The following is a 27,641-nucleotide window of genomic DNA, read 5'->3' on the forward strand; positions in this document are numbered from 1 at the left end:
GAAAGAATTCATAAGCCTTAAAAATGAGGAAAAAAGGAGCTCAAACCTAATGCATGGATGGTGGTTTCACCAAAAAAGGAGAAAAGAACCCTTGCAGAAGCTCAGCCCCAGCCAGCAGTGTGCAAAAAGGCAGCTCTAACAAGTTAGCCAATTAAATCCAGGAAACTTCTGAGGACAAAGGATGGCCCAAAGCTGCTGTGGATGGGTCCCTGATGGCTGCTGTGCGCCGCAAGCTGTCAAAGTGCCTCGCATCTCAGCTCTGCTTGGCACTGCTGTGTGTGCTGCTGTTCCCACTGATACCAAAAGGGAGGTGAATACAGGTGGTGAGCATCCATGAGTCCCAATGGAAACCAAATATCACTGCCTTGGACTCCTCCTGTGCCTCCACCTCTAGCTATGGCTCAGAGCAGGGGCTCGGTGTGCTGCTATTGAAGGTCAAGGGCATTTCAGAGGGACATTTAGGAAGCCAATTGTGTGGTGTCTTTTGGGTAGCAGAGTGCAGATCCCAGCTGATGGCCAGCAGCTGCTGTGGTGCAACATGGGCACACAGACCTGCTGCTCAGTGTGCAGAAATCACACGCGGGTTGAGATGGCGGACTGTCGCCTGACAGAGCGGAAAGGAGGGAGGGAAGGCCGAGTTCTCGGCCTCGCTCGGTTGTGATGCATGTATGCTAGCGGCAGAAAGCAGGGTAAGGGGGAGGCTGGGCCGAGACTCAGAGCAGGAAGGGCAAAGGCGGCAGGCGGGAGCGTTGAGTCCTAATCCTCTTCTGCAGCCTTTCTCGCGGGAGGAAATCTTATGACTGCGGGCAGCGGCGCGTTGTGTAACCGCGAGGTCAGTGCCGCGCACAGCCTGGCGCTCCGCGGGGTGGGAGCGGCGCCGGGGCCGGAGCGGGGAGCGCAACCCGGCGGTGCCGCACCGCCCCCTAGCGGTGGCCGCAGGGAGCCGCCGCACCGCATGGATTCGGGAGCAGGGATCGCTCGGAGCTGTGGCGCCGATGGGCCGGGAAGGAGCGGGAGCTGCCCGCGGGGCAACGCGCCGCCGCGTCCCGGCCGGCCCGATCCTCCCGGACGGCGGTAGCAGGACGGCACGGCCGGATGCGACGCGCGGCCCCGCGCACAAAATGGCGGCGGCAGCGAGGAGGCAGCGCGGGGCCGGGCTCGGGGCGGCGGGGGCCCGGCGGAGCGGCGGGGAGCGGAGGCGGCCGCCCGGCCCCGCGTAACGCCGCGTATCTGTGACGGGATCCGCGGCCGCGGGTGGGGCGGCGGAGCCGAGGAAGGTCCGCGCCTGGGAGAGCGATGAGCGGCGGCCCGGAGGAGCTGCAGGAGCGGCTGCGGGAGGCAGCGGCGCTCGGGGACGCCGAGGAGGTGCGGCGGCTGCTGGCGGCGGGGGCGGACGTCAACTCCCGTAACGAGATCGACGGCTGGTGAGGGGCGGCGAGGGGCCTGCGGCGGGATGGGCCGTGCTGTGCTGTGCTGTGCTGTGCTGTGGGATGGGCTGTGCTGTGCTGTGGGATGCCGTGCTGTGCTGTGGGATGCCGTGCTGTGTTGTGCTGTGCTGTGGGATGCCGTGCTGTGTTGTGCTGTGCTGCGGGATGCCGTGCTGTGCTGTGCTGTGCTGCGGGATGCCGTGCTGTGCTGTGGGATGCCGTGCTGCGGGATGGGCCGCGGCCGCGCTGTACCCGAGGAGCGGTTCCTCCGCATCCCGGAGTGACACGGAAAGAAACGCTGAGCTCGGCGGCTCCGAGTCGCCCTTCCTCCCGCTGCCACTGCGCTAGAGAACCGCGGAGGGGCAAAGCGCGGCCCGGAGAGCATCGCGGCTCCAGGGGTTCATAGAACCGTAGGAGCGGAGTTGAAGGACCTTTCGGTGCTCCGTGCCGGGAACCCGCGCCGTGTGCGCTGCGCCCCGCAGGCTCTGACGGCGCCGCTTCCCTCCGCAGGACCTGCCTGCACTGGGCCTGCAAGCGGAGCCACGCGCCGGTGGTGGCGCTGCTGCTGGACGCGGGCGCCGACCGCCGCATCCCCACGGGCGCGGGGCAGCTGGCCGAGCAGCTGACGGCCAAAGCGCACATCCGCAGGATTCTGGGAGGTACCGCCCCGCCTTCGCGCTTCGTAGGGCTTCGTCCCGCGCGGCTCGGGCCGCATCCGATTCCGTGGCTTCGGGGAACGGCGCCTGCCGCTCGCCTCCCGCCCGGTGGTTTCATCGTGAGCCGAGTTCCCAACTCCTCCTTCGGCCTCCTGCGGGGCTGCGGGGCGGGAGGAGGCCTGGAGCTGCATCCCCTCACCGGAGATGCGCTGTTAATGCCCTGTATGTAATGTGGGCTGTAACAAACCATTTGCAGTGCTGCATTTAAAGCATTGCAGAATGGGATACAGCAAAATACCACTGGTCAGCTCTGGAGTAACAGGAACTGCACTTCTAGAAACGCCATTTTTCAATGGCTTTTCTTCTCCTACTTTGTTTTAAATAGTACATTTCAGAGAAATTTGCGTTTCTCTTGATTTTCTTTCATTTCATAGCCACTTGTCTTCCTGATGTTGCATCCTTAAAATGTAGTGTTATCCTTGTATTATTTACGTTGGACTTGATGTATCTTTAGTATGAAAACTGTATTCAATGAGGGAGATGAATTCAGTTACACAGTGGCTTTTCTCTCTTTATCCCCTATGCCCCATTGCTGAACTTCAGTCACAGAAGAAGAAGAGGACTGTCAAGGAGTCAGCGCTGTGACCCCCCCAGCTGCTGCCAGCTGTCCGGCCGCCCCGCCGTTCCCTCACAGCTGTCCAGATGAAAGCCCCCCGCCCAGCTCAGAATCTCCAAATGAAAGCACTTCCATCTCTCCAGCTTCCCAGAGCGATATCAGTCCTCGTTCCTCAGCAGCCCAGGTTGAAAGCGTGTGCGCGTCCACGCGGTGCTCCAGTGAGGACAGCCTTCCTGCTGCAGCACAGCTGCCCGTCCTGCCGGCTGTGCCCTCAGCTGCAGAATGCACAGAGCTGGGGCTACAGAGCAGCTCCTGCCAGCCCCCAGCACGCAGCTCGGCTCTGTTTGTGCCGGCAGCACCCAGCCAGGCCGTGCCGCAGAGCAGCCGCCCACCGCCTGGGCCTGCGCCTGCATTTCAGCCCTTCTTCTTTACTGGAACTTTCCCATGCAACGTGCAAGGTAACAAAGGGCAATTTTCATCCTTCTGTTGCACTGTTCCATGTTTTTGTTACTGGTGAAGTTAAGGATTTGTTCCAGTTTCACAATGTTGACCAGAGGTGGGGATGTTGATTTCTTTGGCCACAAATCCACAGACGATACACAGACCTTTTATTTCTTCCTGCTCGTGTAAGAAAGAATAGCTATTGTACTGTATCTTAAACACAGTGATGCTCTGCACGCTCTATTCCTCTACACCTGGAAAATATCAGTTGTTATGACTAAGCAACAGAAAACCTCACATTTTGCAAAATATGACGTAGCACAGAACAGAGCACGGTGGTTTGGTGGCAGCAGGGTGGGTCAGACTGCTGCACTGCCAGCCTGCACCCTTCAGCTGCAGCTGCTCTGAATGAACGCTTCCCTTCATTGCGCAGTGAGGCAACAGACACTGCATTGTACAACCTGAGCTCAAAAGATAATTGTGATACTGTAGTTTGGTTTTCTCCAGTTGTTAGGGAAATAACTAATCAGTTTTTGTTGTTTTAATTCAGAACTCGTGCTTAAGGTGAGAGTGCAGAACCTCAGAGACGACGACTTCATTGAAATTGAACTGGACAGACAGGAGCTGACGTACCAAGATCTGCTCAGAGTGAGCTGCTGTGAGCTGGGCATTAATCCTCAGCACGTAGAGAGGATCAGGAAGCTACCAAACACAGTGCTGAGAAAGGTAGGAGGTGGAGTGGGGGATGATCTGACTGAGTGCTTTGCAGGCACCAGCAAAGACATTTCTGTGAGTCATCAGCAAAGTGTGACATGCTAAAAAACAAAACCACTTAAGCTCACAAACCTGAAAGGACACTGGACTGGTCCTGCACCTCACTTCAAATATTGTCAAAAGAAGCCATTATTTCAGCTCCTCAAGTACACGGAATGTTAGATCCATTTTCTTTTTTAATATATCAGGGTACATTAGTGCACTAACACGGTTGCCATGTAGGACTTCAGTATTAGCTTGTTTAAAGAGAAAAATATTAGGGGAAGAAATACCAGAGACTGGTACTTGCGTAATTTATAGATAAGCCTTTAGCAAACAAGCATCTCTTACGGTCCAAAGATAGTTCTGTAGTTTGTAAAGGAAACGTGTTTGGGCCCAACTCTGACTTCAGTTACATAAACACAGCCAAATTATAACAAGGCTCAAGAGAACAAAACCATGCTTTGAGAGCATGTACTGACAGGGCTGCTTTTTGTCCATCACGTATTCCTATCATCGCATCTGCATTCCCCAATTTTAGTTTTCACTTTCTTTAGCTACTCTAAGTACGTGCCAAGCACGGCCAGCTATGCTGAGGGCAATTGTTCTGACTCTCTCAGGACAAGGATGTCGCCAGGCTGCAGGACTTCCAAGAGCTGGAGTTGGTTCTTGTGAGAAGCGACAGCTCTCCCTTCAGAAATGCTGCACCAGCTTTGACTGAGAGATCGTGCTACAACAGCAGAGCCTCCAAGCTGACCTACTGAGTGCTACCTGCAGCGTGGAAGCACAATGGTTATACACTGCTGCCCTGGGGAGGCAGTGAATGGGCATCTGGGGAACCTTAAGTTACTGCTAGGGCTAATATTTGAACTAATAATGTCTTTGGTATTTAATATCCCCCTTTGCTTTTGTTTTTCTTACTTGGTACTATATCCAGATAATTCAGGATACCTCATTTGTATACTAAGATCACATGCTTCCCATGCAGTTAAGTTCTTTAGTTGTATGAAGCAGCAGAGGGCAGCAAAGAAATTCTGCAGAGTACTCCCCCTCCTTGAACCAAGCAGCAGTGATGGAAAAGACAATCAGGAAATGGCTTTCATGCCCCCCTTCAGGCCCAGGCCTGCAGTGCAGGAGTAACACGGACAGTAACAAACACTGTGTGGCATTAAAGCAGTGTTTTGGGGACAGGAGCAGGCAGCAGCACTGCTCAGGGAATTGTGCCAGCCATCCCAAGGCACCCACACTCCAACCACCCCTGCACCTCAGCAGTAGCACAGTTTTAAGAAGTTTTCCCTTGTCCCTGTGGTGCAGACCCTGCTGCCTTCAGACACGAGCAGGCAGCGCGATGCCCTGTGCCCATGCTGGCTCCCAGCACCACTGTGCAGTGCAGGGCCCTGGGAGGGACGCCACTATCAGCACCCACTTCAGAGAAAAGCAGCCAAGAGGCAGCTGAGCCTCTGCTGTTCAGGCTTCCCATTAAGTTACTTGGGCTTAAAACTCTTGCTTAGTGGACTGAAAGCAATTGCCATCCTTTTCCCCTGTTCCCTATCACTATGAATGCACTGAATATTCCTCGGTCCAGGAGCTGAAGCCCAGACCCGGCTCCTCGTAAGCTAAAGACACACTATGAAACAGGAATTCCCACCCTGGGCTCCCACTTTGTTCTTAGGAAAGGCACTTTCACCATAGCATTACACATTCATCTTTATGAGATAACTTGCAGACTAGCTCAGACGACATGCAATAACTGCTCCAAACCTGCACTGGGTGTTATTTGCTTCCAGCTCCTGTATTTAGGACATCACTGTGAAGACTGCCTCTACTAATTACTGGACGTGCAGCTGTAGGAGCAGCTGGTCTTAAAGCTTTCTTTGCTCCGGTTTTGACAAGGAGTAACTGTTAACAAGAGGAGACTAAAACATTAATTGTGATTTGACTGTGATAAGAAGTCTATGCATTCAGAGAAATATTTTTGTATATTTTATGCAGTTTGATAAACTCTAAGGCACACTACTTCAGGGTTATTTCCTTTTGCTTTCTTTGAACAATAAACTTGTTAACAACAACTGAAACAAACTCCAGAAGTCTCTGTTCTTCCAACCGCTGCTGTTAGTGCTACAGACCTGCACTGCACCCGGCTCCATGAAGCAGGGATGTTTCCTTGCCCAGGTCCCTGGCCCAGGGGGAGGGCAGGATAACAGGGGACAGAACCAGTTTGATGTTTCATCACCATTTTGAAAAAGACAAAAAAAAAATAAAATCACACAGCAGTACATTTTTAAATGAGAAATAAAAGTGGTGTCAGGATGCCAAACCACAGAACAACTGAACATCCAATTAATAGACTAAGCTTGAAGACACAAGCAGATTTATTAGGAAAGAAAAACTTATTTAATACTAAATGTTAATGACAGAGACCATCAAATTTGTAACAGAAATTCAAAGATACTTTATTTCCATTTTTCATATATCAAGAAGCTAGGAATACCTTAGTTGTAAAAATGGGATTCGTTTTAGTTCGATTCACACAAATACTAAACATTTATTTTTGTGTTTTAAAGTCCAAGAATGAAAACTTGCAATTAAACACTGAGCAAGCCATGTGTTCAGGTTATGTTGGTTTCTTATCTTAAAAAGACTTAAAGGAAAAAAAAAAAAAAAAAAAAAAGGATACAGGACTTATATTCTCAGTAGCATATATGCTATCAACACATCTTTCTGAGCTCTGGGAGGAAAAACCAGTCCTGAATTTAATTTTATAAAAAAAAAATCTAACTCAACTTATATTTTTCTACGCCACTACAGCTTTCTGTCACCTCATTTTAAAGCAGATCTTCACGTTAAGCTGTCTTCCGCCGTCTTCGCAGACTCTTCACGTAGCAGTCCTGCAATGCAAAACGTTGGGAGAGCAGACAATTAGGCAGCGCCGAAGCATCCTGCTCAGCAGCTCTATCCTGGCCCAGCTGTTAGCTGCACCTTAACGCTACACAGATGTCGACACTGAGCAGCACCGCCTTTAGCAGCACTAACGGCGTCGCGACCGACACCACGCGTCCCAGGTTTCTGAGCACAGACAGCCAAGCTGTTCTAACAGCTTCTGTTGCACGAAACTCATTTATCAGCCGTACTCTCCACTGTTAGCTCCTTATTTCAGGAATGCAACTACGGAAACCTCAGGTAAAGGAATGTCAGGAGCTGGGGGAAAGCTTCCAAGTATCTGCATTTCCTCATGTTTAGCCATCTGGTTTCCAGCAAACACTTTCTCAGCATACACTCTTGCCACGAACACCATAATAGTTTTCTGGCATCTGACTTCGTATTTCTATTTGCCTTACAAACGTGGCATCAGCCATTCCACCTCTCTGTGCTACGGCTGATCGCAAACTCTCCTACGCAGTAGGAAATATTAAGCACATACCTCTTAAAGACTTGAATTGCATTGAAAGTAACAAGGCGGTTATTATGTAGTGTTTATTGCATTTTTAACTCTTTAAAGATATCTAATTCTGGGCACCTCTGCATCCCTACACACAGTTGGAAGAAAATCCCGTTCTGTTAACATCAGATTTACAGTATTCACACAATACACGAGAAGTCCTTCTCACTATCTTGAAAATCAAAAACACAACAGTAAGCTTAAAGATTACAGGCAACAGCATTCAAACATGGATGTGGGTAGAGAAAGGAGTACCTGGCATGAGTACCTGCTTAGTTTGACTGAATCCTTGATTTTTAATTTGGCTTTTCATGGGCCGCTCACAACACCAACGCTGTGTGAGGTATGGTAGTCAGCTGCAATAATTCATAAACCCTACACTTCCATCAATCCAATGCTACTGGCTCTCGAGTTACAGAACAAACTGCATTAGAATGCAAGGCAATAAAGCAAAAAAAAAAACTAGAAACATCCTTGACAAAGAAATACTAGCAGTTTATATAAAAACAAAGTAGTCCAACATGTGCCTCAAATATTAAGCATTAAAGCAAAAGTTTCTGCTGATGTACCAACACAATATGGACTTAAATACAAAAACAGTTCAACTTTTTTTTTTTAAAAACGATAACAAAATCCCTAAAAATAAAAAAAGGATAATTACTGTTTCTATGGTGACTATATTACAATATGTCCCAAAGAGGCACACTAATGGGGCACGAGTCTGCTACAAAATAGCTGAGACAAAACAATGTACCTCAAAATGTTTTGCAGGACTACACTGTCTTTTCCTTCAGAAGGTGCTTTAGTATGTCTTCTTACTTGGCTTAGCTCCATCTTCATCTGTGCATACTTACGCTGCACTGTTAAACAGTAACAAAAAGCCCTAATCAAAGTTTGAAATAATGCACTTACCTCTGTCTGATCTGAGGTCATATCAGATCAGTTTTAATTGGACTGAGTGTCACCTTCAGATTTAATGTCTTCACTGGTCCCATTGACCTCATTCTTAGTATCACTCTCCTTCGAGTCTGTATTTGTGTCTTCACTCTGTTTTTCTCGACTACTGGACTTCACACTACTTTTTTTATCATCAGATCCCCTCTTTTCTGCCATGAAAGAAGACATTGACCATGGATTTCAAAGTAAAAACAAACATTGCACACGTGAGATACATTGCATTAAAAAAAAATTAAATCAGACAATTATTTCCTACAATCACAGTATTAATACTCAAAGTCATAGAAATAGTCTCCAAGCTACCATCCTGGAAGGGACAGGGTACCACAAAGCGTCAGAGGGGACAGAACAGGCTGGGGGTGCCGGGGGGGACAGAGCTGAGGCAGCAGCACAGCTGTCTGCTGGAACGCAGCGACTGCGGCAGCGCAGACAAGGCGTCGGGCTTCCTCACTTGTTAGAGGTTCTTTCTTGTCTCCAGCTTTAATTGGTGACACGTGGGGGTGATGCATGAGTGCATTATTTTGCCCAGTTAAAAATAAAAATAAAATCAGCAACCCCAAGCAATCAAACATTCAGGAAACAAGCAGTCTTAAGCACAGCTAGCTTTGAAGGCGAAGATCACATAACGATCAAAATTAACTTTACTGGACAGCACGTCACAGCAGCTGTGTGCACATCAGCATTACTGATTCTCAATTTGGAAACAGTTTGGACGGTACACAAAAAGCACCGTATTCCAAAGGCAAAGGAACAGCAAAATGGGAACGACCCCAGTTTCATCATCAGTGAGAAAGCTGGCTGGCACTGAGGAGCTCGCTACCTGCTGGGAAATGCATCTTTTCTTTCGTCATCTTCAAGAAGGAAGGAAGCCAGAAATAAAGTATTTCCATAGAAAGAAAAACGCTCAGTAGCAGAGCTGTGTGCCTCGTCTGTAAATTCTGTGTTTGCAAATTTAATAAAATATCAATTCTTCCCATATTGCTACACATCGTAATATTCAACCCTCTGTAAAGGCACTTCAGAGAGAAAAAAATCCAAACAGAAGAACCACCTCTCCGATGTTACCACACTGAACATTCATGCTCGTTTTTCCAATTGCTCCCTGCTGCCTGGGCAATTAAAACACACACACACAGGCACACATAAATCCATCCCCAAAACAGGAGCGCACAGACCGAACACTCTGAAAACGTTATTTTAAACAGCATTACCACCTAGGCTGGCGTGACACTTTTGTACTTCAGAAGACAAAGCGGAAATTAAGCTTCAGGAGAGAAGCATCACCCCAGCTCCGCTGCTTTTAACACACGGCCAGAGGGAGGGGAACCTCCGCACAGAACAGGGCAGCTGCCTACAAACACGGCTACTGGGTTCCGCTGAGCAGCGCCGCCGCACGCAGCACCGCGGCGCCACGGCACTCTGAGCGACGCCCTTCTGCCTGCCCTCCGTTTGCAACTCCGCAGGTAGATGGCACTCTAACTAACCTTGTTACAAAGTCTTCTGTTTGTGTCTTATAGGTATCTCCGATGCACACGTAGATCCACTGAGGAATAGTAGTCTTGTTTCCCCGCAGAGGACTAGTAGTCAGTCCAATAATCTTATCTTCTGTCCTATGTAGATACGGCAGATCTTAATAGCCCTATGGATGTGCAGTGTGCAGGGTTTTGTTTTGTCTTGGTTTCTCAAATTAGGGCAGGAGGGATAATTTTGTTTGAGATTAAAAATGACTGTTAACCTGTGGCATTCCTCTAACCCCTCTGATGATAGAGCAGTTCTACCCCAGCAGAGTTCCCAGCTGCCAAGCAGAACTGACCAGCAGTTCAACCAACTGCAGTTCTTCCCGCTCCTGGCGTATCTGCAAACAGTTGTGTTCCCTCACTGCGTTCCCCATCAGTAAGACTTGGGTTTTGTTGAATAAGCACATACAATTAGCTTGCTGTTGGTACTCCGCATAGATTATTTGAGCTGTGATCTACTGTGTATAATCACACATTGACTCTGCTTCCTGATTCAACACATGCACATTTTCCTATTTGTTTGTGTGGGAAACTGTAACGTTCTGTAAGAATTCTTACCAAGACACTGCAAACAGTTTTACTGCCCAGAGAATGAAAGCCAGCCTGTTAAACACGATATCCTCTTACTGACAGTTTGAGTGCTTTGACGTTACTGAGGTTTAATGACTAACAGGAAGACAAGCACCAAATCAATGACTTTTACACAAGTTCATGAATCCAGATTGCAGGAGATAAGCCAAGTAGAAGTGGCCTGGTGGCACATGCCAGCATTGATCCTTCATGTAATGAAGGTATTCAAACAACCTTTCCCCCCCCCCCAACTATTTATGCCACCTATGCTGAGATTAGCTTACATAAATAGCAGCTGTGTTCATGCTCAACTGGTGGTTATGGTTGGCAGCTGCCTCTCCTTTAGCAGATGTTTCCCTGCTCCTGAAACAGGAGTTTGAAATAACGTGCCTCAGATTTCAAACACTTCCTCATATAACCATGAAGGTCACTGTAGGCCACAGCACTTTAGCCATCAAAAAGCCAGGACTTGTGAGTTTTCAAAGCTCGGTTGTGATTTAATGTGTAACAGTAGGCAAGCCTCGGGTCTGTGCCTTGTCTTTTTTTCCTGCTAGATTCATGTTCAAAAAGCTGTTTGAGACTTCAAGATGAAAGGCACTCCATGATTTACAGTCAGGCCTTTGCTGCTTACTTGTATAAATTGGAGATTAACAGTGTATATAAAGACAACTCCATTCTGAAGCCAGTATGTCCAACAGAGCAGTGAGTGAAGGCTGCCAGAGTGAGCAGCCAGCCTCACACTGCAGACACATGAACATCCACAGCAAACTGCTGAATTAACTGCCTACAGTTAACAGCAGCATGAGAATGCAACAGTGTCAACAGCATCACTGCACAACTCGACACTTGGTTCTTAAAAAACACCAACTGTCCTCCCAATTTTTATTTTATTTTTTTTTTTTAAAAGATTCCTCTGGACAGAAAAGCACAAAGCTCTGCAGCATTACAGTCCTTCTCAAAGGCCTATTCATACTTCTACACGTTACAGTCAGAAAAACAAAGTGTAACTGATTTCCCCATCAGTGGGGAGTGGTAGTGGTATCACAGCTCATTCCTAGAGGAAAAAGGTAGCAAGCAGCAAACAGAATGGACAGCAAGGAAATCAGCCACGTTTAAACTGGAAATCCTGATATGCTGAAGAAAGCTTACTGGCCTCTCTACTTATGAAAAGATGCCAGAAAGAACTGAAAAGCCATAAGCCCTACGAAATACAGCAAATTTAAACAAGACGAGCTAATTATATGCACAGACAGACACAGAACATTGAAGAGCACAATCTATTCATGAAGTAGGCGAAAAAGGCACAGCGTTGGGTAGGAAGAAAGTAAGGAATGGAAAGATACAAACTATCACACTGGGTTTGAACCTGAACACCAGACATGGGCTCCTCTGCCCACAAGCAGGCAGCAAAACAAAACAAAGCCCACTCGCCAATAAACGGCACAGCAAATTGAGAAAAGAATCAATGCTAAGAATGCACTGGTATAAACCAGAAAAAACAAAATGGTCCAAGAAAATCAGGCAATGGAAAGGCGAAGCATCACCTACTCTACAAGAACTGGCTCTGGACCAGGTAACTATGGGGAAGGTTAGAGCAAACCGGCCCAGGTAACATGCATGCAGCACCTTTCATTGCAGAGAGCCTCTTCTACAGCTCTTTTCTGAACCCTTCTGAAACTTCAGTCTCTGGTAAGCAGCAGCGAGCTGCCACCATGCTGTATGGAGTGCTGTGATGTGTTGAGGACTGCATGGCATTCCTTTGAGACTCACCTGAGTATCAACCGAGCAAATCTCAATTCATTTAGACATTAAAAAAATAGGGGGGGAAGGAGCATGGAGGGGAGGAAAGGAGCCAAGGGGGGGGGAGTGGGGTGGAAGAGACAGCATGGGACTGTCTTTTAGAGCAGAGGAGTTCTGCAAGATTTATCTTCAACTGCATTCATAGATTACCAGTGCTTTTAGTTGTCTTCTGAAGAAAAATAAAGGAAATGACAACTAATAGACAATTAGTAAATGCTACAAGTGGAAACAACTACTGATCTGTCACGAAACACATGAAAGCAAAGGGTAATTACAAAAATATTTGTCAACAGTAAGAACAGAAGAATACTCATTCAAAAAAAACCTCAACACAGTGCAAACGTTTTTCTAAAGGTAAACAGGCCACAAGCTTTAAAACACATCTAAACCCCGGCACACTTAACTTGCAGACAAAGTAGTAAGCTCTTAATTCCTACTGTAACAGACGAGAGGTGGATGTTGGGTGTATGTATGCACACACAGGCATTAACAATGATTAGGAAGAAGATAATGCTCCAAATCAGTTACAACAACACTTTCAGCTTATCGAACCAGCTCTGATTTGTTGCTAAAAAGAAGTTTCAGTCCCTGACTGGAAACCTACAAACTTTTCAGATGTCAGGAAAAGATCAATTACAGAATTTGATACAAATTCAGCCTTCATACAAACATACCTTTTTCTTTTGACTTCCTGTCTTGTTCTCTCTCTCTGCTTTTGCTTCTGTGCTTATAAGATTTCCGATCACGGCTTTTTGATCGCCTCCTGTCCCTGCTGCGAGACCTATGTTTTCTTTCTGATCTATCATGGCTCCTGCTTCTTCTCCGGTCACGACTCCTGGACATTCACAGAAAACGTGAGAAATGTCAGTGTGAGCTGGAACTCACAGAACAGAACCCACTTCCGTATTCCAATTTATTCACTGTTTACAGAAAACAACTATTTGCTGTGTGCAAATATTTCTCAGTATGCAAGACCTGTCTTCACACTGCCACCTTCATCTCAAACACCCAACCTCGCAGCTTAAGAACAGCCATCAGGAATTGAAATCCTTGGAAAATTAAGGGGGGGGAGGGGAGGAGGAAGAGAAGAAAAAGGAAACAAAAAAAACAACTGTCCTTCAGGAGCAAGTGCACTCAAAGCTCCTTTGTACAACCACTTCACCACAAAGACATCGTCTACTTCCAAAAATGCAGGGAAGGCCATAACTGTGCACCAAACCTTATCCGTAGAAACAGTAAATGTGCTCTCAATGAGAGAGAACAGTAGCAAAGCTAACAAGTTATTGATGTGGCCCAGGCTGACAGATCAGGCCCACGCAAGACTTTAACGTTCAGAAAAGCTGTGTGAAAAGACTCTGTTCCTGTACCTGCTTCGCCTTCTTTCTCTGCTTCTTGATCTCTTGTGGTCTCGCGAACGGCTGCACCTTCTGTCAGACGTTCTGCTCGAATGCCTGCTCCGGGAGCGACTCCTCTTACGCCTCTCTCTGTCACGGGCTCTCTCTTTTTCTTTCTCTTCTTCTTCACGCCTTCTCTTCCGTTCCCGCTCTTCTCTCTCTCGTTCCCTCTCTTTCTCTCTCTCTTCTCGTTCTTGTTTCTCTTTCTTTAACCTGTCATCACGGTCAGGTTCTTCTGTCCTTTTCCGTAACTTTTCCTTCAAGATAAGTCAGGGAAAAATAAGAACTTTGAAGGAAAACCATTTAACGCAACTTTCTTCATACAATCCCGGGATGCAGAAGCTTAAACTTTCATTTTGACCAAGGGCAGCCTACACAGAAGCATTTTCTACAACCCCTGAAACCGGCATCCTCTCTCACGCAGATTTTATCCTTGTAACTCTCACAAGAATGTAGGCCACTTAACAACATCCACAAAATTCCTACCTGAATTTACTTCTTCACTCACATACAGAACAATCACATACGAGCAAGGACATCAGTGCACGCACAAAGCCAAATGCCGAGAGCAGAATTCTATTTCATCTTCTACATGCACCATTTCTGGAGTCTTTCACACACTTGAGAAAGTCCACAGGTCGGCCCTCTGTTTACCACAGGAAGCCTCCAAGCAGTTTTTACATTCATTAACTAAAGACATGCTTACTTTCAAATCTTCTACAGTAGCTTTTATTTTGGCATAACCCATGTGCTGCTTTCCCATCAAATGGTCGTCTACCCTGGACTGTGCATCTCCTACAATTAAGAATGCTCCACAAACTTCACAAACTTCCATTTGCTTTTCCTGTGCTGCAAAGCTCTCAATCGTCTGCAAAAGAACATATTAGATGAAAGAAAAACAAATGTTAGACAGGTGACAGCGAAGACATTCGGAACTTTACCATTACTGTTGTTACTGCCACAAAAGCTCCAGGTCCTAACAGCACAGCCTGCGTTTGAAGCACTGAACCCAGGATGAACACGATAAGAATAAGCCACGTATTGCCACTCCCGTCCTACTGGGAGAGAGAAAGCAAATGGCTGCGTGGTGTTCAGTTGCTTAAATACAGGAAACTACACCTCAAAGTTTAACTAAGACCTGACCTAGCAAAATCTGCACACAAACCCGTATGACTGCAGTGTAAATAATTTCCTAACTTGTAAGCATTAAACCCACACTCAAGACAGTGCACCGAATCAGCACACAGTAACACGTGTACATGCCATGCTGCTGTCCAATCCTGCACTCCTGTTTTACAGCACCACTGACAAGGGGACTGGGAATGTAATGTTGCACCACATTTGGAATCCCACCTGACAGAACTAACAACGTGTTACTTACTGAAGTTGTAGACCTCAGCAACTCTCTCTCTTCTTTTAATTGTTCAACAAGTTTCATCATTCCTTGTGCCTCTTCCACCTTCCCTTCTGAGCCCAGTTCTTCAATCTGAAGGACAACAAAAAACAAGCTAAAACCTTTCAGCAAGTGACAAAATTAAGAGATCTGTTACAGAACATAAACTCACCTGTTGTAGTAGTACATCAATTTTGTCAGTTAATACTTGAATCTTCTCTTCGTTTTTACCAGTAGGTCCCGCTGCCTGCCAAGGGGTACAAAGGCATCACTTAAGTAAAAACAAATAGCAGGAAATTCTGAAACACACCAACTGTGTCTTATATTCCAGAGGCACTTTGAGAATGGCCTCATCCTACCTCTACAGCTATGAGTAGACTGGTCTAACACGAAACGCCCCTGGACACAGTGCCCTCCTTGCTGAGTGAAGCAAATTCTATTCAATTCCCCTCAAAATCAACAAAAACATTTGAGGCCATGGCCCACAAAAACAGCAGTCTAAATTCAAATGCCTAACTGGGATAGAAGGTATGCTGAGGTTTAACAGGGTGAAGACAACACCCGACAGGATTAATGGTCCCAGAGAGGGGACTGAGTACTGATCTGAGAGAACAGCACTGGGGAAAGCAGCGAGGGATTCCTGCTGGCTGACTGCAGCCACTTGGCTTGGCCAATGCCACTAGGCAGGCTACCATGGGAACTGACTGATCTAGTGGGCATCTCTTGGGTCACCTGGGGAGACAAAGTAAACAGGTAACGTTTCCATCTTCGAGGTAAAATTATTTGCCTCAATGATTCTTCCACTCACCCCAGAAGACTGCTGGTTCTGTGACAGTGCCAAGCGAGCATGGCCTCTTCTAATCCTGCGTTCTACTTCTGCCAGCAGGCTTTGTAAGTAGCGCAGGAAGTCTCTTTCATAGCCCACTTTCATAAAACGAGAGCTCTTCTCATACCTGTATGGAGAGACATTGCTTAAATGAAAGCCCACATCACTTCCTAACATACAAGAAACAATGATCTGCTGCCACATCTCAAACTTCTGCTGAAGGTAACAGAGTACTGCGCAATTTATATAAACAAAAGTTCATACAAAGCGAAAGAAGTCAGTTTTTCATGGAGAGCCTGTTTATAGGACAGTTCAAGCACACTGGAGGCACTGTGCATTAACACAGTGACAACATACTTACTGTTTACGTAGATTTTCATCATGAATTTTTTCACAAGGACCTAAAAAGACCACATATAAATTTTAAGCTTGCATTCTTGAATGCTGTAAACACATTATCAGAATTTGTTTGCACATCTATACAGAACACCTTTCTGCTTCTTTTGCTTGGAGTTTGAAAGAAACATTTCAGGAAGAATGCCAATGTGGCTCCGTGTCAGAAAACCAAAGGAAATTCTGAAATTCTGAATGATTCCATGTGTAAAGTTTTCACATAGAAGATAATTACCAGACTTTTCTACATCAGTAAAACTACACAAAATAATAAGTAGTGTAGCCTTAATACAGTTTAAAAAAAGGTAAAATGAGATATTAAATGTAATTAAAGCACTTCCTTAAACTTCAGGCATTGTTCTTTAAAATAAAGACCAATTAAAATATTTATCGTTAGAGTAGAATTAGGAGATCTGTGACCATGAAGCACAGCCACAGGCAAATTCTCCCTCCTTCCTCAGTGGGTTTTCTCTTAGGTTATGTAAGCCTGAAAACATTAAGTTCAAACGCTGCCCAGACAGCTTGAATCCAAGTAGGAGACAACACTTGTAAAGAAATGGAGCAACTCCACCTCTGATTATTAAATTCACACCGTAAAATTAAAATTATTAAATTCCCCACTTAGAATCAGGATTTGGAATAAGTATTGTTAATAAATGGTGCCACTGACAACTCTAAGAATGGTCATTTCCAAAATGACCATTTTTGACAATAAAGCTGTTTACAAATGGCAATAAGTCCAAATGGCAACAAAACAACATGGGTGCTTACCTAAATCAGAGCGGGTGTTTGTGAATAATTCAGCAGGGCAAAAGCCACAAAGGTAGTACTTACAAACCTGTCAGGTGAGAGAAAAACAAGCAGCATTTCTTTTTCCCCGCGAATTGATGACATTTGGTAATTATTTCTATTTTCTAAGCTACAAAGTAAAACTCCCCTTTAGTACAGTCTGCAATGTTTCTCCAAGTTTCACCCACATCCAGTCCTACCTTTGCTTTACGTGGTGGCAGCAAACACTACAACCACAGTTAATGACAACACGCCCCCAAAACGCCTGCTTCCCATTGTGCTGGTGGTACCTCTTAATGCTAAACATTTCACACCAAGGGAAGCCATCACTGATGTGGTTCATTACAGTCTGATCCAGCGCTCACTCACACATGCTGGACACAGAGCAGGACACTGTACTCCTTAAAATACATTTGGAAGGATTTTAACAAATGGGGGTGAATAGAGAGCACCAAAACCTGCCCTCAGCAGCCACCTCTCTGTATCACCAGGGCCAGCAGCTGTCCCCATCAGCTCAGTCCTCTTTTTCCACACTAACCATAGACTGCAAATCTGGTTGTGGAGGTCAGAACTGCACCAAGTGCTGCCCTGCCTGCAGCCCAGCCCAGCCTCCCACAACATGAAAATGGCCATGAAAATACCCACTGTTACCCAACCTGAACACCTCTCCTGTCATTACCTTAGGCCACTGGGGCACCAAATAAAACAGTCAGTAAAAATGTCTATAACCATAGCCCTATTTGAGGAACGGAAGAAAAGCAACAGTACTGCACAGTACCTGAGCAAACAATTAACAAGTGACACTTCAGCCAATTTCCAAAGCCAACAAACCAAAACGAAAACGAGCCAATTAAAAAAAAAAAAAAAAAAGGAATGAGAGATTCTACCTCCATGCAAAACAACTTACATGCTCTGGCATTAAAAAAAACCAAACACGTAACAGACTGCAAACAGGGTCAAACAGCATTTTAAATAGAGCACCTATTCCTTGAGATACTGCTCCTATCAGGGATAACTGCTCCCAGCCACCTGCCCCCACCTCCTGACACACGGTGCTTCCTGCAGGACATCACAAGGCAGCACAGGAGATGCTTCACACCACCAGTGCTCCCACAGCACCAGTACACGTAAGAACACTCGAACTGAGGAAGCTTTTCAGCCGCTGCTCCAGGAGCAGACCTCACCTATGGGCACTGCAACAGGCAGCAAGACAACAGCATGCAGTGCTGGCGAGCTCCTGCTGACCCTAACAGAATGCCTTTATGCCAGATGTAGAACTGATTACCCAAGGACACCCAGCACTCCTGAAACATACAGCTGCTGGAAAGTCTCAAAGTAAGAACATAAGCTCTACAACAGGTTTTGTAATGAGAAACACGATCTGTTAATACTGCAAACAAACACTCAGCTATCACTGCGCTTCAGGGGCTTCCACACAACCCGTTCCCATCCTGTACTTCACTGCATCTTCCTCACATCTCTGTATCTGCTCACGTGTAACCTACAAATGATGAAGGAAACAGAGATGAGCTCCTTCTGGTAACTTTCCCTAACTGAAAACAGGACACAAACTCTAAGTTTTGGTATGAGAGCACAAGACACTGACAGCACACAGGTGACCTGTTGACAGCTGTGCAGTTTGACCAGGGAGGATCCTAACATGTACACAGAACAGCACTCAAGCAGATGAATGCGTGCTGCTCTCTGAATCCTACTTGCACTTGCTGACTTTCAAAACATGTCAGCATTACAAGTTTAATCTCTCTGGGATGCAAGGAATTAAAGTGAAATTTATCTTTATATTTTAACACCAGCAAATATCTGCTACAAACCTGTCAACTGACTACAGCATCCATAAAAACACTGCTTCGGTGGTGGCCCCATGAATCTCATCAGTAAGGGGAGGAGTGTGCAAACAAAGCAGCAGCTCCCACAGGGATGGAGGCTGCACCTCACAGAGGGGACAAGGGAGGGATCCAGCACTGAAGGGATGCAGCCCTGTTTCTGGAGAGCACATGCAAACAGCTGAATGGTATCTTAAAGAGGTTCCTATCATTACAGTCAACCTCTTCAGCCTAAAGTTGAAAAAAAAATAAATTTCTCTTTTACAGACAAAGTCATCTTAACCTGATTAAAGACAACACAAAGTGTTCCTCACCTTCAGAAATGAACCAAAACCATCCCCTTCACTACTCTAGATCGGCCCACGTGGCTCAGGCCATCTGCTCAGTCTTTCCAGGGCTGAACACCCCCTTTTTATTTTGGGTCCAGAATCAAAACAAAACACATAACTGAACACTCAACTGAACAACGATGTTTGGTTAAGAAGTGCAGAAGGCCTTCAAGAATGCTGTGAATACTTCCTCAACTAACAGCTCCCTTCCTGACACGCACAACTTATCCGTGCAGCAGAAATTAAAAACCAACAAGCTGCTGAGATCGGGCAGCCTAAGGCACACAGCAAAGGCCCTTATCTCACAGACTGGGAGGAATGCACACCCACCAACCTTCAGCAACACACATCTGGGTGAAAAACACCACATTCCAGCCTCTGCCACTCAGATACAGCTGAGGACAGCAGTGGAGCACTTCTCCCAACTTAAAAAAAAGAAAGCTCTGAGCTGGGAGGAGCCCCATAGAGCACAACTGTTTGTGTTCTGCAGTTTGACCCACAGGGACACCAAACACATGTCAGGAATCACATCCTAACTGTGGCAGTTCCTTTAAAGCACGCATCGTAGCTCAGAACTGCATTGCAAAGGAGAAATAAAGCTGTATTTCGACAGATCCCATCTCTGCCAGAGAAATGCCTCCAGGAGCTGTCATCACTGCCAGGCTTCAGTTTTAGTTGTTCTTTACGGAAATCACTCGGCAATACCGCTAGGACGGACGGCAGTAAAAGCCACCATTCGCTAACGATGGGCTCTACCGCGGAAAGCGTTCCCCGGAGCGCGCGACAAGCCTTATCGGCGTCGTTTATTGCAGGAAAGCCGAGGGACGGCCGCACTCAGCCCCGGAGCCCTGCGGTGCCAACAAAGGGAGCCCCGCTCCGCTCCGCTCTCTGAGCGCCGCCCTGCCGGCCTGTGGCCGCGCCGCCGCCCCGCCGGGCCCAACGGCCGCCCCGCTTCCGCTTAACGGCGCCGCGCACAGGACTCCCGCCCGAGCCGCGGCCTCCCCGCGCCCCGCTCGGATCTCCGGTTCCGGCTCTCGACCCCTCGGCGCGGGCTGCTCCCCCCGCACGGAGCGGGGACGCCCCGCCCGCCGCGCCGCTCCGACCGGGCCCGGCCCTGGGGGGAGGGGAAGGAGGAGGGCGGAGGCGGCCCCGCCGCACTCACGCTCTCGTGGTCCCACCGCACGTTGCTGCGCTTCTCGTCCGGCGCCAGGTTCCTGTCCCGGCCCATGAGCTCATCGAGGAGCTGCGCGGCCGAAATCATCGCGTCTGGCACTTCGAGGCCCCGCGCCCCGACCGCCCGCGCCGCGCCGAACTGACACAGACAAAATGGCGGCTGCGCTGCTCGCCCGGCCCACAATGCACCGCGCGGGGCGGGGCGGCGGGATTCTCGGCCGAACGGCACCCGGCCTCGGCGCTCCTCCTGGCGGGGCGCGGGTTTTGTTTTGTGTTTTGACGTCTCTGCAGCTCCGCCCTCGGGCTGCCCCGCCCGGCCCCGCGGGGTCTCATCCCCGGCTGTGACTCCGAGCCGCGGCTCCTCCTTTTCACCGTTCTCGGCCGCCCCGCTCCGTTCTCGCCTGGCGATGCGGTGCTCGGGGGATTTGCGCTCTTTTTTTCTCACCCCTCTCTTCTCTCCCGAACTCCGCTCGGACAAACCGAGCAGCGCAGGAAGGCGCCTTTGCAAAGCCAGCCGTGCCGATGGCGGCGGAGCGGCGCGGCGCTCAGAAGGGAGGGGATGCGGGCGACGGAGCGGCAGCAGCCCGAGCGCGAACCGCAGCCGGAGCCGGGCCGGCCGCACGCGGCGCTGCCGGTAGGAACCAAAGCTCCCGCTCGGCGTTGCCACACAGAATTGCGTCCCCCCGTCGCGGCCCGGCGGCGCTCCCAGCCCGGCCACGGGGATGGAGGCGAAGGAGCTGCAGGAGCGGCTGCGGGAGGCGGCGGCGCTGGGGGACGCCGAGGAGGTGCGGCGGCTGCTGGCGCTCGGCGTCAGCCCCAACGCGCAGAACGAAGTCAACGGGTGGTGAGAGCCGCGGGGCGGAGCGGCGTTCTGCGGGCGGCGGCACCGAGCGGCCCGGAGCTCCGCACGGCGGCACGGCTGTGCGCGGCCACGCGGGGGGAGGGCGGGGGGAGCGATGCGACCCCGCGCTCGTTGTTGCCGGGAGCTTCCCCGGTACGGACGAGCGGAACGGCGGAGCGCGCAGCGATGCTCCGGGCGGCCCCGTCCGAATCGCCGTTCCGAAGCGGCCCTTGTGGGGACGTTCTGGGGGCGAGCGGCCGCACGAAGCGGGAGAAACGGGAGAGCGATGGCCGTGCGCTCCGCTGAGTGCGTGCTGAGCGCTGTGCCCCCGGCATGGGGCGGTGATACGGATGTGCTTCTGGAAGAGCTCAGCTCGGTGAACTGATTGGATTAATCAAAAACCCAAAAAGCGTTAATTAAAGACTAAAAATAGCGCCCTCGGGGAGCGCGTTCTTAGCTCACACATGCCAGTATGCAACTTGCTCGTTTAGAGATTGAAAAATACATACGTAAGTCATATCTATTTTCCTCAAAAATATCCCAATAAATGAGCATCTGAAACCAACCCTGCTGATGCTGCTGTGGTACCTCGCCTTAAGATCGCAAGGGAAGGGAAAACTGCATCAGCAGGTGTCACTGCGGACTCCAGAAGCAGCGCACTTCTGCAAGGGGCATTGCTGCTAAAAACTTCTTCTATGTTAGACGTGCATTAGGTCGTCTTATATTCAGTGAGAACAAGCGGGGGATTGCAGTAATTAAGTCAAGCATTGTTCCCATGTTCGGTGCACAGGACGTGCCTGCACTGGGCCTGCAAGCGGAACCACGCGGCTGTGGTGGCCCAGCTGCTGCTCTGCGGAGCAGATAAGGAGATCCTCAGCAGGAAGGGGGAGCGGCCAGCCCAGCTGACGTCCCACAAGGAGATCCGCAGGATGCTGGGAGGTACCTGTGCTGCTGTGTGCGGGGAAGGCGGGCGGAGGCTCTTGTTTCCAGCCTTGCTGTGTGTGCTGTGATGTGGTGTTACACGCTTGCAGTACAGGACTTGGCGTCTGTGCTGCTTGCTTGGTGAGAAATCAAAGTCTGTACACTCTGCTTAGTGAGAAATTAGAGCTCAGAAGAGATTACCGACAATTTCCACACCCAGCTCACCAAGTTGTTGGGATTTTCCTCAAAAACTGGAAAAGCTGTGTGTTAAAAAATGCTGTGATTCAACCAGTCACACAGACACAGATCCTGATTTTCCAAAGGTGAACAGGGGAAGATATCTCCGATTTATATGAAACATCACGGTGCATGAACAACAACTAATTTTCCTGTTGTTCTCTGAAGTTCAGACATGGTCTTGAATAATTTTCAAATCAGCACCCAGAGAAGCAGCTCATTAAGCGCATTGCTGGAGCATTTCTGCTGTGTTTCATAATGGCTGGAGTGGGGCAGGCCTTGCTGCAACAGGTGATGAAGTAATTTGAACTGTGGTTAATTAACAGCCTTTCTCCTCCCCTTTGTATTTCTTTTTGTTTTCACGATTGTCTCCCAGCTGCTGAGCTGGTCGTGTTTCAGTTCAGCATTGTGCCTGCTTTTCCCTTTAACACCTGCCTCAACATCAAACACCCTTTGTGTTTCATTGCCTTTTGCATTATGAAGATGATGGCATTGTGCCACCAGAGACCGTGCCATGATGTGCCAATTACGGATTAGAAAAGGAATATAAAAATCAAGTGAAAAAGAAAGAAGGATGGCAGTATTCAGAAGGGAACGGTGCTCCCAGCACTGTTTGGATCAGATTCTGCTTTTGCATTCACTGTATTTCAACACCTGAGAACAATTCCTTTACTGTAGAGAGGCGGTGCGGAGCTCCTTAATTCACCTCCGGTCCCGTGGTGCTTTTACCCCTCCTTTTCCCCCACAAGCACCACGCATACAAAAAATGCACACAAAATCCCACAGTGCAATAGCAGCACTTCTGTTTTTTTCCGACCAGCCTCGGATAACGTCCTGTTGTTTGTTTTACAGTGGAAGAGGACGAACTCCCAGACGTAGCAACCAATTCGGAGCTGCCCATCATCCCTAACTACCTGGCTAACCCACCTTTCCCCTACATTTACAACTCCATGAGCAGCAGCCTCCCGGAGCCCCCTGCCAACGGCAGCGCGTCCCGCGGGGAACGGCAGAGCTCTGCCTCCTCCCTGCCGCCCGCTGCACAGCTGTGCGTGCGGCCGTCGGCGCGCTGTGAGGACGCGGCTCCCGCTGTGTGCGCCGGGTTGCGGTGCTCCGGGGCCGCAGCTCAGAGCGCGCTGCTCCAGGCGCCGTGGGGCGCAGCTCCTCCTTCCCCCGCCGGACCTCAGCAGCCCGGAGCTCCGCTGGGCAGCGGCTCCTGCACGGGGCCCGTGCCGACCTTCCAGCCCGTGTTCTTCACAGGAGCTTTTCCACTTAATATGCAAGGTAACGGCAAAAGCGTTTCTCCTCACCTCTCCTCGGGTTTTGTCACCTTGGACGGTGCAAGTGGAGGAGTTGCTGTGACGTTTAGTCAGTGCTCCTTCAGCTGTCCAGGTTCTTGCGTGTTAGGCTCCGGGGAATTGTTTGGAGGCAGTATAAAAGGCAGTGCTGTTCTTGCTGGAACCGCTATTAAAATATCGATGCAAACATTCGCAGTTTGTCTCAAACACTGTAAAAGCACAGGGAAAGTGGGGTACCTCTGTTCTCTAAGTGGCATCTCCTTCAACTGAAGAGCCCAAGAGAGAAGCTCGGCTGGCTCCATCTGCAGGAGCAGCTGGGAGCTGAGGTGGGTGGCCCTTCTGTGGGCAAATACCGGCCAGCTGCCCAGCTGCTGGTGTGGGGGCTTCTTGTGTTGTTACAGGTGATAAGACTGGCTGATAGAACGTAGAAATACATAGTATGGTGTTTTCTAATTGTTTTACACATCTACCTGTGAATGTACCCTTTTATTTTGAATAGAACTGGTGCTTAAAGTTAGAATACAAAACCCTAGTCTTAAAGAAAATGACTTCATTGAAATTGAGCTGGACAGACAAGAGCTGACCTATAAGGAACTGCTCCGAGTGAGTTGCCGTGAGCTGGGTGTTAACCCTGAACATGTACAGAAGATCAGAAAATTACCAAACACAATGCTGAGAAAGGTAAGAACTCTTCATTCTGAATGCAGTAGCATATATTTAAAAAACTATTTAGGTTATCATTAAAAAGTACTCATTCATTTATCACCTGCACTGTGTCTGCGTCCCAGAAAGATGACAGTGTTTGCTTTGGGCAATGCCTGCTGTCACAGAGGGAAAGGCGAGGAGGATGAGCTCCGCTCTTGGTTGGCACTGTGATGCTGAGCTGTCCCTGAGCCGTGCCCTCACCCAGCACCGTGGTGGTGTTGTGTTGCAGGTTGTGTCAGACGTGTGACGTTCTGACCACAGTCCCACAGTGTCACTGCGGTGCTTGCAGAAGGCACTGAGCAGCGGCTGATGCTGCTGTTGGTCGCTCAGCTCTTGTTGCACCAGCAGTGCCCTGCAGCACTGTGCTGGGTTGGTGCAGTTCTGCATGGACTTGCAGTGTTGAGAGTCTGAGTGTGGCCCTGTGCACAGGGCTGTCTTTTAGCTTTGGTGACACAGGCCACGCAGAAGGGACCCACTGCACAGCTCTGCTGAGAACCCTTGGCCTCTTTGGCTCTCATGTGCTGGTAGAGCACTGTGGGCAATAGCGGCAGGGCACTGATGGGCACTGCGCTGCAGAGGTCAGCATGCTGCATCTTCTCTGAGTATAAAGTGATTTAGTCCTTGTTAGACAAAAAAAAAAACAAAAAAAGACAAAAGCAGTCCTGCCACTTGCTGACTGCTGCTGCTGCTGAAGGGAGTCTGTCCAGTCTGTACTTCAGACCGCCCTGGTGGGACCGCAGGACGACTCTGCCTGGACTGGCAGCTGCCTGGACGCTGCTGCTGGAGCAGCATGTGCAGCCTGAGCTGTGGGACACTGCCGTCCCTCAGCCCCATGCAGCTCCCAGCAGTGCAGTGATTCACGAAGAATGGCCAGAAGGGGGAAGTGTGGTGGCTGGGGTGCAGCTCAGAACAGTGTACTAAAGGAAGAAAGCACAGAGCAGACATGTACAGGTGTAATTCCACTCATCGCTTGTGCTCAGCACCAGCATTGCGGTCCTTCTCAAAAGTAGCTGCGTAAGATGCCAGGAAAAGCTAAGATGCAGCAGGAGCTCTGCTTTCCAGTTTAAAGAACTGTCACGTATATGGATAAATACATGCTTTGTTGTACTATAAGCCTATTATTTTAGTGTACCACTGCAAAATGGAACGTGTGGTTCATCAGCTAATAAAACTTACTGTATTTATTCAAAGGACAAAGATGTGGCAAGGCTACAGGATTTCCAAGAACTGGAACTTGTTCTGACAGTAAGCGACAAAAACTTCCCTTTCAGAGCCCCAGCACTTTCCGAACAGAGTGGTTATAACAAGAAGGCATCAGAACTGACCTATTAATCATTTAAAGAACAAAACAAACTATTTCTATCTCTCATTTTAAAATTACTTTTGAAATACGGTATCTATAAGGGCTAATGATGCGAAGAAAAAAAATCTATTTTGTTAACTTTGAAATAAACTGAAGCTGTTCTGCACTAAAGATGGTAGCCTCTAGTTAATGTGAAATACTCAGTCTGATGTGAGAGCAGCTCGTGCACGGGAAGTATTGCTGAGAAGTCCCCATTAGTGCCCCGTACAGACCATCATCCTGCAGTGGGGCAGCTCTCAGGGAAGGGCTTCCCTTAACCTGCACTGCCAGTCGGTGTGCTGGAACACAGCAGAGCTTCTCGTGTTAAAAAACCTTCCATAAAACCCATTTACTGTCTGTACTGAGTCTGTTACCATTGCTGCTCACTTTCCACAGCGTTTGTCTGTAGTCAGCTCAAACCAGAAGGGTTCTAAATCCGTGGAAGAAGCACAAAAATGTCTTGTTTCAATACTGTTAAGTAATGTACTGCCTGTGATTTCTTAATACCTCTTTGCACCTTTCCCTATTTCTCAGGTCAAAAACAGTGATAATAATCATCCAAATGATAAAAACACTCTTCTCCAAAACCACAGACCCATTTTCTCACTGTCTTGTCAGGGGACGGCATTGACACGTGCAATTCAAAATACTGTTTTTGTTACGTGTTGGAAGCGCGTTTGTCCAATGCTGCTTTTCTTTCCCCTTTAAAAGCACAACAGTTGTAATTTTATTGTCCTTTTTTGCCTGCATTCCTGAGAAAGGCCTCACCTGGAAACTTTAAGCTTGGCCATGTCAGAAGAGATCAGTGAAAGGCCCAGCGCTGAGCTCGCGCTGAGATCATGATGTTCCTATGCAATGTGGCTTTCTTCCCCAGCAAGTTGTTCTTGCCTTTGTTGCTTACTGGAAGAAAAAACAAAACCAAAAAACCATGTTCCTGTTCCATAAAGTTCAGAATCAGACTGCTTTGGTATGATGTTCTGGAATAAATAAAATGAGAAGTATTTAAGACGACAGCGAGCTGGATTTTATCTCTCTTTTTTGGATGTTAATATTTACTTGGTTATCTGCTTCTGGTGTAGAGTTCTGTTCTGGTAGCATCACTGTAAAAACACATACTGTGAATTGGATGAAGGAAGTGAAGCAGCAATGTAGCAGGCAAACAACGTACGCAGCCGGACTGCGCTTCCCACTGCTGCTTTGTTCCCTGTCCCGTTCTCCTCGGGAACTGCAGCACCCACAGCACCTCACCTTCCTGCATCCGGAGATGGCAGCCCGCCACAGCCCTGACTGCACACAGCCCTGGGCTGACAGCAGCGGTGCGCTGGCACGGAATCGCCCAAACCAGCAGGAGGAGCCGAGGTGCAAAGTGCATCCCGAACTTCCTCGCCACTCTTCCCACCTGAGATGCTTCCTCTGGCTGCAGTCTGTTGTTCGCCTCCCTCTGCGAGACGGGGACAGGAGGGGGCACAGCTCCCAGCCGTGCTGGAGCCCTTCCAGCCCTGCACAACAGATGTGGTTTGGTACGGGCTCTCCATGTGGCAGCTCAGCAGATCGGGGCACAGACTGTGCAGGTGAGCAGCCGGAGCTCCTGGAGTGAAGCCCAGCTGCAGGGCTGGGGCCGCGTGGAGATAACTATGCATTCAGAGAATATTTTTATACAGCGTGCAGTTCGTGCATAGAAGATACTGTAACTCTCTTGACTTCATCTGACCATTTACAACCGTAACATTGTGTGTATGATAAATAAGTTGTTACTCTCTGCATTGCTGTGTGAAATGTTAATTTCAAATGAATGCTTGGCTGCAGATTCTTGTTTCGATTTCAGAAGTATCATTTGTAACAATTAATAAAGTTATTTTTGTCTTCTCAAAGTTCCTCAGAACTTCTCTTACAGAGAAACATTGCACCCTTTTCTCACATGGCATTTTGCCAAAGCATAGAAGCCATGCTGTGAGATCCCAGCAGCAAATGTTGCTTATAATG

General features: G+C 48.5%; 3 protein-coding genes across 9 annotated transcripts; 2 read left to right on the forward strand and 1 right to left on the reverse strand.

The window, feature by feature from the left end:
- Positions 1-1,176: 1,176 nt before the first annotated feature.
- Positions 1,177-5,972, forward strand: LOC128083128 (ankyrin repeat domain-containing protein 40-like). The gene is made up of 5 exons (XM_052688097.1): positions 1,177-1,424; positions 1,938-2,086; positions 2,687-3,157; positions 3,691-3,866; positions 4,514-5,972. Exons 1-5 carry the CDS (start codon positions 1,297-1,299, stop codon positions 4,655-4,657), a joined length of 1,068 nt encoding a protein of 355 aa, XP_052544057.1. The 5' UTR covers positions 1,177-1,296; the 3' UTR covers positions 4,658-5,972.
- Positions 5,973-6,321: 349 nt separating this feature from the next.
- Positions 6,322-20,492, reverse strand: LUC7L3 (LUC7 like 3 pre-mRNA splicing factor). 6 transcript variants are annotated; one of them, XM_052688086.1, is made up of 12 exons: positions 20,307-20,490; positions 16,954-17,020; positions 16,151-16,190; positions 15,772-15,916; positions 15,136-15,210; positions 14,952-15,056; positions 14,277-14,438; positions 13,544-13,827; positions 12,851-13,011; positions 8,298-8,438; positions 8,087-8,192; positions 6,322-6,781 (listed from the first exon to the last, which is right to left on the reverse strand). In XM_052688086.1, the coding sequence occupies exons 1-12, from the start codon at positions 20,403-20,405 to the stop codon at positions 6,769-6,771; spliced, it is 1,398 nt and encodes a 465-aa protein (XP_052544046.1). In that variant the 5' UTR covers positions 20,406-20,490; the 3' UTR covers positions 6,322-6,768. The 6 variants fall into 6 exon arrangements, with proteins under 6 accessions (XP_052544046.1, XP_052544045.1, XP_052544044.1 ...); XM_052688085.1 differs by having other exon boundaries at positions 6,322-7,666; XM_052688084.1 differs by having other exon boundaries at positions 6,322-8,192.
- Positions 20,493-20,599: 107 nt separating this feature from the next.
- Positions 20,600-26,671, forward strand: ANKRD40 (ankyrin repeat domain 40). Of its 2 annotated transcripts, none has more exons than XM_052688091.1 (5): positions 20,600-21,102; positions 21,949-22,097; positions 23,169-23,597; positions 24,111-24,292; positions 25,508-26,671. In XM_052688091.1, exons 1-5 carry the CDS (start codon positions 20,840-20,842, stop codon positions 25,646-25,648), a joined length of 1,164 nt encoding a protein of 387 aa, XP_052544051.1. In that variant the 5' UTR covers positions 20,600-20,839; the 3' UTR covers positions 25,649-26,671. The 2 variants fall into 2 exon arrangements, with proteins under 2 accessions (XP_052544051.1, XP_052544052.1); XM_052688092.1 differs by having other exon boundaries at positions 20,925-21,161.
- The last annotated feature ends 970 nt before the right edge of the window (positions 26,672-27,641 follow it).

This window comes from Tympanuchus pallidicinctus, unplaced genomic scaffold, assembly GCF_026119805.1.
Source record: "Tympanuchus pallidicinctus isolate F22 unplaced genomic scaffold, pur_lepc_1.0 scaffold23, whole genome shotgun sequence".
Lineage (NCBI taxonomy): Eukaryota > Metazoa > Chordata > Aves > Galliformes > Phasianidae > Tympanuchus > Tympanuchus pallidicinctus.